Here is a 14,493-nt window from a genome sequence, read left to right as displayed (position 1 = left end):
CTTCTTCTAAATTGTGGAAAAATGTTTCCGAGTTTAGCCTTTTCTTTTATCTATTTGAATCTTGTTGAATAGCTTGATTCATCTGCAGCCTATTTTTATGGCTGCTTGGCAATCATTTCTGTCCATTTTTGGATGCCATAGAGATTTAATTAAAAAAACAACTTAAGAGTTTTGTGGATGGATTATGTGGATTTTACCGGGCAGCCATCACTAAAATGGCTTTGCATCATGAACAGGAATCAAAGCAAATCTTTCATTGTTCAGTTTGCGAACCATGATTAGTATTAGATAATTTACTTTCATTAGGTACGTGAACAGAACACAATAGGCATGGAACACCAAAATAATATGTGGGGTTTTTAATATAGTGTGAATCTGGATCAAATTAAACCGCACATTTTAGGAAATAAGACTAATGTTCATCACCTAATTCCAAGGCTGTTAGATTATTGAATACGATTTTCAGATCCAAACCTCATCAAAAGATAGTTTTGTTGATTGTGCAATGGCAAAAGCAAACGAAGGAAGCATGTTTTTTTTGAAAAAAAATTTATAGAGATACCTCTCAAAAGTTTGGGCAATTTACAATTTGACCCAAAAAATTTTAAAAGTATCAATTAGCCACCAAAATCTCAAATTCATTGCAATGTGGCCTAGCCGTCTATTTTTATTATAAAATATTATCATATAAGGATTATCTGATGACTAAACTTTTGTAAAATTTCAGAATTGAACTTTCCATTAACTTAGCAAGCAAGGACTGTTATTTTGGCATTAATTGATGGAGCATGTTGAGATTCGTGCAAGCGGATAACTAACAAATGACCGAGTGCTTTGAGATCTATACTAGCAGATGAATGACAAAAGATGAATTGCTTTGAGATATGTGCAAATAGATGAATGATAGAGAATGAAATGCTTTGAGATATATGCAGATGGATGAATGACAGAGAATGAAGCACTTTGAGATTTGTGCAAAAGATGGATAATAGAGGACAGAACATTTTAAGTTATATGCAGGCTGACGAGTGATGGAGGAGGAATGCTTTTAGATTTATGCAAGCGAATGGATAATAGAGGATGGAGTGCTTTGAGATCTATGCAAGTAGATGGACGACAGAAACAAAATGTTTCGAGATCCGTGTAGGGCGGATGGATGGATGGTGTAAGATGGAGCGCTTTGAGATCTATACGGACAGATAGATGATGGAGGATGGAATATTTTGAGATCTATGCAAATGAATAGATGATAGAGAATGATGCACTTTGAGATTTATGTAGGTGGATAAATGGCAGAGGAAGTGCTTTATAATTGATGCAGGTGCATAGATCATAAAGGATGAAGTGCTTTAAGATTGCATGAAAGCTTCGGTTTGGCTTATCTAAATCAAGGGTATTTTGTCTTGTTTCTCACTCTGTTAATAGTGTTAGGATCCAGATAGATGGCTGGGTCATATTGCAATAAAAATAAAATTTTAATGGCTAATTGAAACTCTTAAAACTTTTGGAATCTAAGTATAACTAACCCTATCTTGGAGGGGAGTTTTTTCCCATCTTAAAAAGTACGCATCTCTTCCCATCAAAAAGGTGCGTTTGCAGTTTATTAGTAGTGACTAGTGTGGCTGTTCTGAGTGACGAAGTTCTTAGAATTTTATCACTGGTTGCAACGAGCTGCACCGAGGCGTCTGGTAAAGTTAAAAAGAGTAATGACAGCACACAAACTAGAGTTCTGGTGGTACCTTACCGTGAAAACATCAATAGTTATCAAACGACGAATTTAGTGTTCCAAAATTACTTCATAATCCTTCGTTGAACTCACATTTATGGTGAAATATTCAACAGTTTTGCATTATGTGAAAATCACCAAAAATCAATTGTCCTAGACTTCCAGAAGCCTTTAAATCTATAGACAAAAGTTCAGGGCTGGCTCATTATCCTTTTTATTTTTATTTTCTTCTTTTTTTGGGTAGGGGAAATAGGGTTAACTCCAAACAATTACATCCTAAGAAAAAAACGGGTTTGTAAAGCAACATGAAGGGAAGCCACAAAGTTGCTTATCCTCCAGTTTGACACAAAAAGGCAACCCATATCAAATCTTCTGTGCAAATCTATCCATACTGCATCTTATACAGTATGGATGGCAGGTTCTGATTCAATAAAAACCACTCACCCGTCCATTAACTGAGAGCTCTTCAATTCCAGTAGAACTAGATATGTCATTTATGGCAGTTTATAGCCTCTCCATGATAGTTTAGTCAAATGCCAAACACAATCAAGATGCTAGAAAATTGTCTGCAGATAATTCCATGCCATCAACAGTGTACCAAAAATATTTCATGAGAACCATTAGACACAAAGGTCAGAATCAAAATTGTGCCCCAGCTGAAATCAAGTCTTTCGAACAGCATGCGGCAAGCCAACAGTTCAGTGAGAAACAAAGCGCACACAATCTTGGAACCACCGGGAATAGAACATAAGATATAAGTAAGTCACAACTAAACATCAGAAGAAAAATGTCATCAGCCAGAAGGCTAAGAACGTAGGCTTTTCACAACTCACAACGGACAAACACTTATTAACACAAGGAACAGACTACTTTTGAGCTACTTAAAGACTTCAGTTAATCCATACATTGCAGCACCCGATGGGTTAAAAGCTAGCAGTTAGGAAAGATCATGAACACCAGCACCTTCTCCATTTAGTGTAAATAAGCGGTCTGGTACTGGACCTGGTAGCCATTTCCATAGTACGTTGTATGAGTCGGAGATATGGTATAGGGAGCAGAACCCATCAGTGCAGGATGATGGGTTTCAGCTGGATACACATACTGCCTGTCATATGGATATGGGTATCTCTCAGGGGGCGCTCGATAGAAGCTCTTGTCTGGAATGCTGGTCACACGAGGAGCGTAAGTAGTGCCATTGGCACGGGGCCTCTTCGACTGTGGCTTTGCACCTTCAGCAGCTCTCCTCTTGTCAGCCTTAGCCTTCTCTAGCTGGAGTATTCTTTTCTGAAGTGGATCGGTTGGGTATTGCTCCTCAAGCTTGTGCTCCTCAATACACTTCATGATAGCTTTAAGGGCAGAAAGCTCACGTTCATTTGTTTCATTCTGAAATATGAAAGAGGGTCAATCCAGTGTCAAAGTAACAATAAATCGTCACATAGTATTCCTACTACATGAGGTTATCGTAGTTTGATTATCCTATAACCCTGATCTGGATAACTTTTAAAGTAAACAGCATTCACAGAAAACCAACATGATTGGTTTTCTATTCTACTAACACTCAGCACAACTTACGAACATGACATAACAACATAGAGAGGGGACATTATTGATGGCTGAGATGACTTTAGCAAACTTTTTCCATAACTATATAAGTTTATAAATATTTCTGCACTATTGTTTTGTGCAACATCACTCTCCCGCACCCCCCAAAAAAACCCCAACCCCAACCCAAACCCAAGACAATACTAGAAGAGGAGTCTCAATAAGTGCTTTCATTAAAGGGGAGGATTCATTTAAAGAGGGGAGAGCCTTGCAGGTTCATGTGCAAACACCCAGCCCTACGTAAAGGTTTGCATTATAATTAGAGATTTGCTAATCACGAGTCCCAACCTTGGAGTCATGTATTTTCAGAGTCTAAAGCTGGTCAACAGATCCTGGTGAGAATCAGATTAGCTATCAATCAAGGATACTCATGTCTACCTATATTGAATCAAGAAATCATCTTCTGGATGCCTCCAAAAGGCCAAGTTAGGCAACATCTAGAGTCAAAAACCAGACCATCTACTTTTGATTGCCACTTGAGGGCTTTGAACAATATTCACAAAAATTTTGAATTTTGGCATTCCTGTACAGTAATTACAAAGAGTTGAAGGTCTCCATCTGCTACCGTCATAAGCATCTTCTTATTCCAAATATCGAGGTGGCTATAAACTTCCACTATTTGCTCACCTTATAATCTTTTCCCTCATAGAAATCTTTTCACTCATAAAACAGGAAAAAATTGTGAAACACCATAAGATTGCTAAAGATAGTCTATTCTCTAATTCACCAAACTGATGATGGTACCCAATTTGAGAACATCCAGTGCCAAATTCATAAGTGGAGGAAGGAAGATAAGCCACTAGCTAGCCTTGACTAAAGATTTGTCGTGCATATACATTAATTCAAGATGTTCTTATTCACCAACAAATCTTTGGGAATTTGCCACCAAATTATGGTGGGTCAACTTTGAAAGAAAGCAGGTTTTGAAAAAAAAAATCAAAATCATGAAAAGAGTCTCAATCTATGTATATGTTATCGATAGAAGAAGCACATGACAAAAGTTCTCTGCAGGTGATATGGGAAAAGGATCAAATTTAACAAAAGCTAGTCTAACATAATAATAGTCAAAAATAGATATCATATACAAGCAATTACGCTCATTAATTTAATTGCATTAAAAGTTAATTTAAACTATTGAAGTATAAGCGATAATGACTTTGCTCAAAATTTCCAAGGGTCACCAGAGGACAATGACATCCCCATGCAACAAAATGAATTGCCATGTTTATAGTCCAGAGGTATCTTAATGCTCAAACAGATGGCATTTATAAAAAATAATAAAAGAAAAAATGCGCAAGTTGCACGTTTTTAAAATCAGAAGAGCTCTAAAATCTCTTGATGCATTTCCAATTGTTCCCTAAGTGCACATATTTACATGCACCGAAACCTTAATTAAGGTTCCAAGATTACCCAAAGTCAAAAACTGGTTATCTTCCTTTCCCTCTCTTAGCATGAGTAGACATGAAAATGTTATTTTTAGGGAATCAGGAACCCTTGCAACCCCGTTGATGCTTTGAAATATTCATGACACATATCTTATATGCAGTAAAATATACCTTCCGACAGGAAAAACAGATGCCTTCTTTCACATATGGTTACTTGGCAACAAGCTACCTCACATGCAAACAAGAAATTTTGCACTTCAGTAAGGTCATCCCTCTGTCAAGACTTAACCCAATAATAGTGCTTCTATATAGAAGTAAGACCATTCGAACTAGTTTCCCGCTTAGATTTCCAGATAAGTCCAAATAACACAAACTCCAAAGAAGGATGCACCCACATCCATTTGGTACTTTCATGCATCAGCTGATTAAGTATCAAGCATAAGAGAGTGCTGATATTTTCAGTTTAACAAATGGTGTAGCAGGTCCCAAGTAAAATCTGTATGTTGCAAGAAAGAATAACGATTGTCTAAGCGCTACTACCACAGTCCAGAAATGAAACATTAACAGATAAGTGAGGTGACTCCAATGCACCACACTTCAATCATACCTTTCTCAGGTAAATTCTAGTGGCCCTACACCTAGCACGAGTTTCTAACCTAATTCACTATTCTCTGAATAATCATCCACCGTTAGCTATTATGACATAAACAGAAAGTTTTGTCCCAGCATTTGGATTCATTAACTCAGTCACCTTCCAAACTTAAACACAAACTTCCAAGTATAAAGATATTATGACCCCTCACGTATATGAAATCCTACCATCAGTTGGCCTCAGAAAATTATTTCCAGTTCTACCTGCACTTCAAAACTTGCAAGACCTCCCTCCAGAACTTGCTTGAGTTATAAGAATTCAAAAGTTGTTAAAATAATTCATACAAAAATAATACTGTAACGAGCCAGCAAACAGAAAACCCACCTGTGCACCAGGAGACATATTTCCAGCTTTGATTTGTGACACCTTCCTTGCTTCCTTCAAATATGCTTTCAGTAATGGCACAGGTGCATATTGCTCTGTTAGCTCAAATGCATATGCCAAATTAACAGCCTCAATTTGCCTTCCACTATTCAAAAGCACTTCGATCACACCTAAGGAATCAATAAATCTGGTTAGACAAGAAATAAAAACAGTATGGAAGAAAAGACCATAGCATTGACAAAAGAATATTGAAGCTCAATATGGTTATAATTGTATTCATAAATCATAACACTCCAAGAATTTGAACAAATAGACAAGGAAACTAGTATGTAACAAAAGGAACCAGCATTAAACTCTCCAAAACAGTGGAAAGATAGGTTCCTAGATGGGTTGGTGACTAGTGTACAATGGTACAGCATCACCACACGGCTGGGCAGGATGAATGTCATCATCATGTTATCTCCTTGAAAAACTGTCATGAACATAAAAAGCATAACTTCATGAAAGTATAGACGCTTTATTTATGCAAGAGTTTTTCAATTCAGCCTTTAAAATTGCACTGGAAAATGCAAAATGATACAATTGTTTGGCAGTCCATCATGTTGATGTCAAAGGCAGTCAAGCCTGAGATGGAAAAAATGAATGTTTAGTAGTGCAGAAGAAATTATTGCAACACTTGATAACATTATCCTGCAGCAAAGTGTGCACATTCAAGACCTTCAGTTATTTTACGATTTACTTTAGCTGACACATACAACCATAACTAACAAATAAAGAAAAACATATGCACCAATAAACAACACAATGAAGGATAACAATTAACAGCTGTCACTACAATGATAATAATAGCAATAGTATCCTTGCCAAACCTAATCCAAAACTAAGAAATTCTAAATTATTAAAGATCAACAAGAAGATGAAAAGGAACATCAGGTAAAAAAAATGAAAAGAAAAGAGAGAAAGGTTCAAACTTCAAACTGTTGTTCTCTCAGATGCTTTAGAACTTAGATCAAGTCATAGAACGAGCCCTCTATATGGTGATAGAGCGAGCAGAGATATGCCTATTGAATTGATGACTAAAATCTGTTTCAGATCCAACACCTCAGTCTTCATAGCTGAGTCATTCTAATACATATTTATTTTACTTTTTCCCTCCAGGTGGAAAAGACATTTTTAGATAATACACAACAAAGGGGAGGGGAAAGCAATAACCAGAACTCAGAAAGAAAAAGCCTTGTAATATCTCTTTGTGGTTGGATATTGGATATAGGATTTAAGCTTAGCAGGCTATTAAGCTTGCTTTCAAAACCTATACCATTCCCTTTACCAAGATTTACATTGTTAAATCATTATATTTGGGAAAATTTAAAATAAATCAATGGGGAGGCACTGACCTTAAAGCTTCTTCATGTCTTAATTGGTCTGGAAAACCTTAACTTGCAAGCCTTACCTCATCAATAGGGTCATAACATATTCTATAAAAGCTTGTGAACTTTCTACAACTTTTGTTTTCAGATTAACCCTTTATAAATTGATCATAAACTGTCAGGGAAACAATGCAAGAGGGGTGCTCTACATAAAAACCAAGAAGGTTAGTTGGAATTAAGAAAAATGTCACTTGTTGGTTAAATTAGTAGAATTTTCATGCACCTGATGGCAACACTCAAGCATTCATCCAAGACCTAAAGAGTCTACATAAGGATGCAGAAGGCAACATATGATGGAGAACTAAATTCATCTCTGAAACTCTTTTCTGAAAAAGAAAAATATATCATAGGAAGTGGCTACCACTACCAGGGTGTCTCTCGCCCCTTCTTAACAAAGGGCAACAGAAACAAAATATTGATGCTGTTAAGTCACCATCTACTAGTTTCTCAAAATAGGAAAAGAGTACTATGAGCCTATGAGTGGGAGATAAGAGATGTCTCCTTCTCTTGTCAATAACCTTTTGAAAATGAATCAAGACAGATAATTCAACTTCATTGTTACAGTCACGGTTTCTAAGAAAGCATTTCAGAAATCTTCCTAATGAATTTTGTGTTTGTATGAGTGCAGTCATCTGTCAACGAAGATTTTGGCAAGTTGAACCAACCAGCTAGATTCATGACGTAACGATTCCACGTATGCTGTAAAATTTTTAAAATGTGTAATAAAAGTCCCAGAGCATACAAGATGTCAACTCATTCATCAAAAATTCGAATCTGCTTTAATCACGATGTTTGCATTGTTGTTGCCCTTACTTGTCATGCCAAGTCAATCATCATCTAATAGATTCTACCTGCAATCGACAACATATAATATGAACAGAAACAGAAGTTCCACAGACAAGGTCTTGATGTTATACTGGCCTTGTCTTTTTCCTGCAATGGAATTAAATGAACTACTACGAAATGTTATTGAAGATAACGACTCCTATCTGCATATGTACCCCTGTTAAAACTGTCGCGACAGGTTACCTAAATATAAATTGGATGATGGTTGATTATTGTCTACGACATGTTTATGCATCCCGAAGACTTCTTTGCAAAACCACAGGGAGTGTGACATGCATGCAAAGTGTTCACAATCACTACAAAGAAAAGCTAGACAACAATATTCCGGAATAGACATATTATACTACAGTACTAATCTAGAACATGTGTGGGCTACTAAGCACCTTAAAGCAAGTCAGGGTCAGAATGATGGTACAAGATACTGTGCTCGTGCAAGGATAGCCTTAGGAAGATCTAGTTACAGCTTACTGTCAGGCTAGCCATATCCTAGAAATGATATTTGCAGTTCACCAAACTAAATCTATCATAACTGTGATGCAGCATATATAACCAGCATTATTATACCAAGTGTACGATAGGGCAGAGGCATACTCAGAAATAAGCAATGATGCTTAAATTTCTAGTTTTGAGATGAGAAATATGGAAGGCTAAACAAAAGAATGGGCAACCTGGCATTTTATGTGACAACCCAAGTGAACGACATAGATCAACCGCTTGACGGCGCCGGGTGACTGCTGGGATCAGTTTGCATATTTCATCTCGATCAAATTCAGAAGCAATTCCAAAAGTAGCCAAAAGCTGGAGAAATGCGTGAGCTTCCAATGAGTTCCCACTGCTTGCATCAATGTCAAGATCATTCAACTTTGGTTTCCATTCTGTAGCAATCACCTTTGCTCGTTCTCTAATTTCTAATGTCAGCATTTGATTATTAGAGAGGGAAACCAATACAGAATCTGCCTGCAGTTGCTCAAGAGACTCCATTAGCATGAGACAAGTCCTACGTAGGCCCAAAAGATTCCCATCCTTCTTCCCATCTAATCCTAAAATCTCTCCAGAGTAAAAATCTTTTAGGGAATCCAAAACCAGACTGAAAGGGTTGGCTGCACTTCTTAATGCACTTGGGATTTCCTCACGTATGGAACTGAGGTTCTTACGATTATCTGAAATGAACTTCTGGAGTCCTTCTGCATCCATTTCTTCACACAATTTCATTAACTCAGAATGAGGCTTGGCATCTGCATTGCCATTTTCAGCAGGATTCACATCTTCAGAGAAAGATTTGACAACCTTAACATCTAAATTTTCTTCAACAACAGAATCAGGCACACCACTACTCATGCCATTAATGATGGGCTCTGAAGGAGCACATTTTTGCTTCTCAAATATAGCAAACAAGGCAGCATCTCTTTTCTCCTGCAGCCGCTCCAACAAAGTAAGTTCCTTGGCCACAACCACTGCTTCCCGCTTCTCCAGCATCTCTTGGGCCTCTGTGACCTTACTTACATAGTCCTTTTCCTGGTCTTCCAACGCATGAAATCTTTTCTTTAGTGAATTCTCAAGCCCATGAAAGTGTACTTCAAGCTCTTTCCATTTCAAGTTCAAAGATATGGCACTATGGCTTTCAAGTTCAGCAAAAGCGTGCTGCAGTTGCTGTATTTTCGATGTTGTAGATTCGATGAGTGTAGCAACAGACTGTGTATCAGCCATGGCAGAAAATCCCTGTCAAAATCAGTGAAAGTCTCGCTCATATCAAATTTTAGAGCACACACAGAAAGTTCAATTTGTTCAAAACTGCATCACAAGATGTTGCTCATAAAGTAGATTTTAAAAGATTAACAATGCAGAGCATCCACCACATCTGTAGACACCACACTACAAAAGGTATTCTCTGCTTGTAAAGTTGCAGGTTGCAGCTCATGTTGATTCAGTGCCCTTCTCATCATACATGCATAGCAAGAAATTAAACCAATGCTAGCACAGCATTGACTGTCAACAGATGATAAGGAGCACCCCAGGCAAAACCGAATAGCTTAAAGCAACTAAGTGGCAGGCTAACACTCTTAATTATATTTTATGCATTCTTTGCAAGCATGAGAGCATACATTTAGGGTATCTTCTCGGGCAGCCAGTTGTGTTTTACTCTTCTTTTTTCCGCAATGTAGGATTTTAAAGGAGATATATGGCTTTTTCATGGTTAACTTGTCCTATACTAAGATTGATAGAAATTCTGCACTCAGACAGTTAACAAAAGAATCAATTCCTGCCAAATTAGTTGAGCCTATTGAACTGGTTAGGTGGTGTCTTACACTTAGACAACCTCCATACTTTTGGGAGTATGCTTCCTAGTATTAGATGCATCACTCATTTGCTCTATATTAGGTTTAGCATAAATTATACATTAGCCAGACGATTGGTCTGGTTTTATTGTAACTTTTGAGATAAGATAAATTTTAGAGAGCACTAAACAACCTGTATATTGGTGTCTCTGGCATGATTTAGGAGCCAAGCATCATAACTAGTTTTTATGTGGTGGCATTTTAAGTTGATAAGGCATCTCTTACTGAATCAGCATGTTCTAAGATCCCCATGATCATCATCAATTGGTCAAGAGTCCTTCTAGGATTACAAAACATTACAATGGGCCACTAAATGGTGCAACTTTAAATAAGCTTATAATCCATGTCCGCTATAATATGGAAGAAGTTCCTTGGGCAGTGTCTTGAGACAATTGCGCATGAATGACCTTCCTGTGCTCTTGAGTGAGGTACAAACAGTGAAGATACTGAAGGGAATATAAAAGAAGTCTCTTTTCTATAACAAATGTACACTTGAAAAATGTATCTTCATGATACATGTCTACAGTGACAGGAACACGCGGAATGCATGAATTAAAAAGACAGTTCCCTTATGAATATATATTATGTTTTTTTTGACAGAAAAAGATAACATCCTCATCAGGTACCACCATTTTATAACCATCTGATCCATCAGAAAGAATAAGACCTCCATACAAAAGATAACATCCTCCAGAAGCCCTTCTTCAGTCCCCTCCTCATGAAAGATCAACAACCTACATTATGGGTTACAACCTTTCATCAAATCCCTCTTTTTAAACTTCTGTGTCACCATAAGACTGATTTTTTAACAACCTTGTGGCATATGCTTGATGCTTACTTTGAAGTGAATCATTGTATTCTTGAGGTTGATTTCACAACCCATTTCTCTTCTTTTTCCTCCTCTTATTTTTTTTTTCCTTTGTTTTCATACTATCTCCATTTACACTATGATATAAATCACCCAATGTTCTGTGTCAAGTTTGTGCAAATCATTTCCTCCAAGTAGAGTTATGATGGAAGAATGTCATTAATGGCTTATAATTTTTGATAAATTCAAGCAAGCCAAGAAAGAAGCAAGAAGGCTGAAGCTTTTGTTGACATGACAGGGAAAGTGATAACGATTGACAAGAGTTTAAGACTCCTTTTTGTCACCAAAACTGAAACTTGAGTTCGTTCTTGTAAATGAGTTTTATCTCCCTCTCTCTCTCTGTGATAATAAAGATTACAAGGTTTTGCACCTTATCTTGGCGTGGGCTATCTACTGCCTATCACAGAGCACCCTCGAGAACATAAATCCAATGAAGGAGATCATTTATCAAGGTTGAACTTTACATAAGATAATGATCACAATTTTGAGTCATAGATCGCTAACTCCTTCACTACACCTTCTTGTCCCTAAAGTCGGGCATGGTTGATTTATTTGCTCAGCAAAGGCAACTGAAAGCCAAGAATTATAGTGACAGTTATCAAGTCAGTAATCATGGAGGTTCAAATGTTAGATGATGCCGATAAGGATGCAAGCATTAAGGCCACATCCACCCTTACAGTACCACAAAGTGAAACAGTAAAAAGTGAAGCAGCCTGATACCCAGAATACCATTTGATTATGATGAAAAACTTTTTTGTAATTAATCAATATTTTTTTGGCTATTCCACTCATGTAACTTTTAGCTTTTCAAATCTAGGACCCAGGTCTTAGATATTGTGCTCCAAATCATAGAAAAAGCTTGAGGACTAACCTCATCAGGCAAAAGCAACTCATGAAGCAATTATCCTACGTACATTAGAATTTTCATTAGTTTAGCTTGAATTTCATATTTACCTAGGGTAAAGGTGAACTGTACAGACAAAAACCTTCATAAGTTCTAGTAGCTCATAGATGAGAATCCACAGGTCATATCAGACAAGAGACCTAATATCACAGTCTGAAGAATTTCAGACATGCTGGTTTTGGCTTTTGGCTTCAAGATCAAACGATTGGATGGAATTGGTGAAAGAAGAGATTATCACGTGAGGATTACCATATTTGGCTTGTAAGATCTAAAAGCAGCAATTCAAAAATCCATAAATCTTCCCTAATGGAACAAATTTCCATATAGATAATCTATTACTCGAGGTCACAGTCCCGTAGAAAAGTCAATCATAATTTAACACTAGAAAATCACCTAAAAGTCACTTCCTTTCAAGCGACCGCCATGAATCTTTTGGCATCTCACTCGATCTTAAGTCCTATTGGCATGACCCAACTGCCAAATAAGCATGATACACCCATCTCGTTATCCCCTATACGTCCGCCAATATCTCTACCACATAGCAGACGATTAAACTACCATGCAAGATAACCAATCAAAGACCACTCCCACAGAAATGCCATGAAAAAAATAAATAATTTCTTTACTCACTCCATAAAACCTCATTAGTAATCACCCAGGACTCGCTCAATGTCATTCTTCTTCAAATTCTTACAAATCAGGAAAAAAAAAAAAAAGCAGCCACCGGAGTCCAATCCATGCATCAACAATCGACTCATCATTCACCTAAACAACATACAAATGTAATTACAACCCACTTACACAAAAAACCGATTCCCAACGAAAAGAACTCCCAAAGCCCTAACCCTCAAAAGAAACCCTCAACAAGGGTTCCACCCCATAGCCCCACCAAACTGAGAGAAACCCTACACCAACACCCAGAACCAATCCATCAACCCCACAACCTCCAAATCATCAAAAAAAAATAACAAGAATAAAACAACAGTAAAAGAACCAACGCTCCATCAATCCACTTGCCTAGAAATCCATCTCCCAGCTCAAATCCGCCAAAACAAACGAAGAAAACACGGATCGAACCAAGAATCAAGAATCCAGACAGACGAAAGAAGAATGGCGAGAGAGGGGGGGGGGGGATTTGGGGGTAACTCACAGGAAGTGGACGAGAGGAATCGCTCCGCCCGTAGGGCATTAGGGGAAGTGGAGAAGTGGCGGGGAGTCGGAGTGGAAGCCACCCGAAAACATCATCATAACGGAGAAAAGCAAAAAGGAGAGAGAGAGAGAGAGAGAGAGAGCGCGATGTCCTCCGTCGCCTCCCTTTTATAGTGGAGACGGTTGGAAAAAGAACAAACACCCCTGCTACGCTTCCCCGAAGAGCCCGTCAGCACCTATCGACCGGGTTCTCTTGTACATAAAAAACAAGAAAATCGGCTTTGTGACTTGTCGGGGAATTATTGGGGGACTTGCAATATTTTGAAAAAAAAAACTTTATCCATACGGCTTTACTGTTTGTCTGGAATCGGAGCCGTTCATCTACGGATGAGCTTCTGATGCGGCTGGGGTGCGCTGATGATAGTGTGTGCCGCACTGGTGGTGGTCCCGTGATGGAGGACAGGGATCGCATGATGGAAGGATTGATATGCATGTTCCATGGGGTGAGTACTATCGATGATCAACAACCGTTTGATTCTAAATTGATGATGGATTTTGATCCCTCATGACAATATGGTGTAATGAAGATGTTTGATAGAGTAGCCTTTTAGACAATATGCACAAGAAATTGTATTTCCATACCTCCATTTAGACAAGGTTCTATCTTCATGTCCTTCAATTCTCCCACCAGTTTTCTTAGAACATACAAGAAAACTGACACATAAGTTATGAACTATGGAATATTTTTTCCATTCAGGCTAAAAAAATGAAATTAAGCGTTTACAGAGTCTCAGATAACAAGTTACCCAGAAAGTAATTAAGATGAGAAGCACTCAGATTAAATAAATGGAACAAGGATGGAAGACAAAAACACCCATAATGTAAGAAGAGAGAGAGATCAAAAGAGTGCTCAACACCACAGTTTGCCAATGGACAACTAATCTACACATTTGATATCTTTAACATCCTGCCTTTCAGACCTTTCGCACCACTGATCTTTGCCTAAACTGAAGGATGTTCTGAGGTATAGCCGTCATCACTAGAACTCGGCAATGTTACGCACTGTAAGAAAATATAAAATATATAAATAAATCTATCTCATCCTATTAGCTTAAACTTTTGGGATAAATGGTGATTTTAACATGGTATCAGAAGAGCAGAGGTTCTGAGTTCGAACCCTATTTCCGGACTCTTTAACCCCATTATTAAAAAAAATTTATATATTGGGCTCGCTCATTAAAAGAAAAGTCGGGCCCACAAGTAAGGAGGCATGT

The 14,493-nt window shown here is 37.7% G+C and overlaps 1 protein-coding gene across 2 annotated transcripts; it reads right to left on the bottom strand.

Moving 5' to 3' along the window:
• Nucleotides 1–2,451: 2,451 nt before the first annotated feature.
• Nucleotides 2,452–13,453, bottom strand: LOC103715240 (FRIGIDA-like protein 3). Of its 2 annotated transcripts, none has more exons than XM_088720223.2 (4): nucleotides 13,088–13,453; nucleotides 8,631–9,681; nucleotides 5,690–5,859; nucleotides 2,452–3,109 (listed from the first exon to the last, which is right to left on the bottom strand). In XM_088720223.2, exons 2-4 carry the CDS (start codon nucleotides 9,667–9,669, stop codon nucleotides 2,699–2,701), a joined length of 1,620 nt encoding a protein of 539 aa, XP_088576349.2. In that variant the 5' UTR covers nucleotides 9,670–9,681; nucleotides 13,088–13,453; the 3' UTR covers nucleotides 2,452–2,698. The 2 variants fall into 2 exon arrangements, with proteins under 2 accessions (XP_088576349.2, XP_008801033.4); XM_008802811.6 differs by having other exon boundaries at nucleotides 13,221–13,447.
• Between the last annotated feature and the right edge of the window lie 1,040 nt (nucleotides 13,454–14,493).

Source organism: Phoenix dactylifera, chromosome 4, assembly GCF_051530095.1.
Source record: "Phoenix dactylifera cultivar Ajwa chromosome 4, Ajwa_hap1_PhDact_Kaust_v1.1, whole genome shotgun sequence".
Lineage (NCBI taxonomy): Eukaryota > Viridiplantae > Streptophyta > Magnoliopsida > Arecales > Arecaceae > Phoenix > Phoenix dactylifera.
This window is presented reverse-complemented; position numbering and strand designations above follow the sequence as displayed.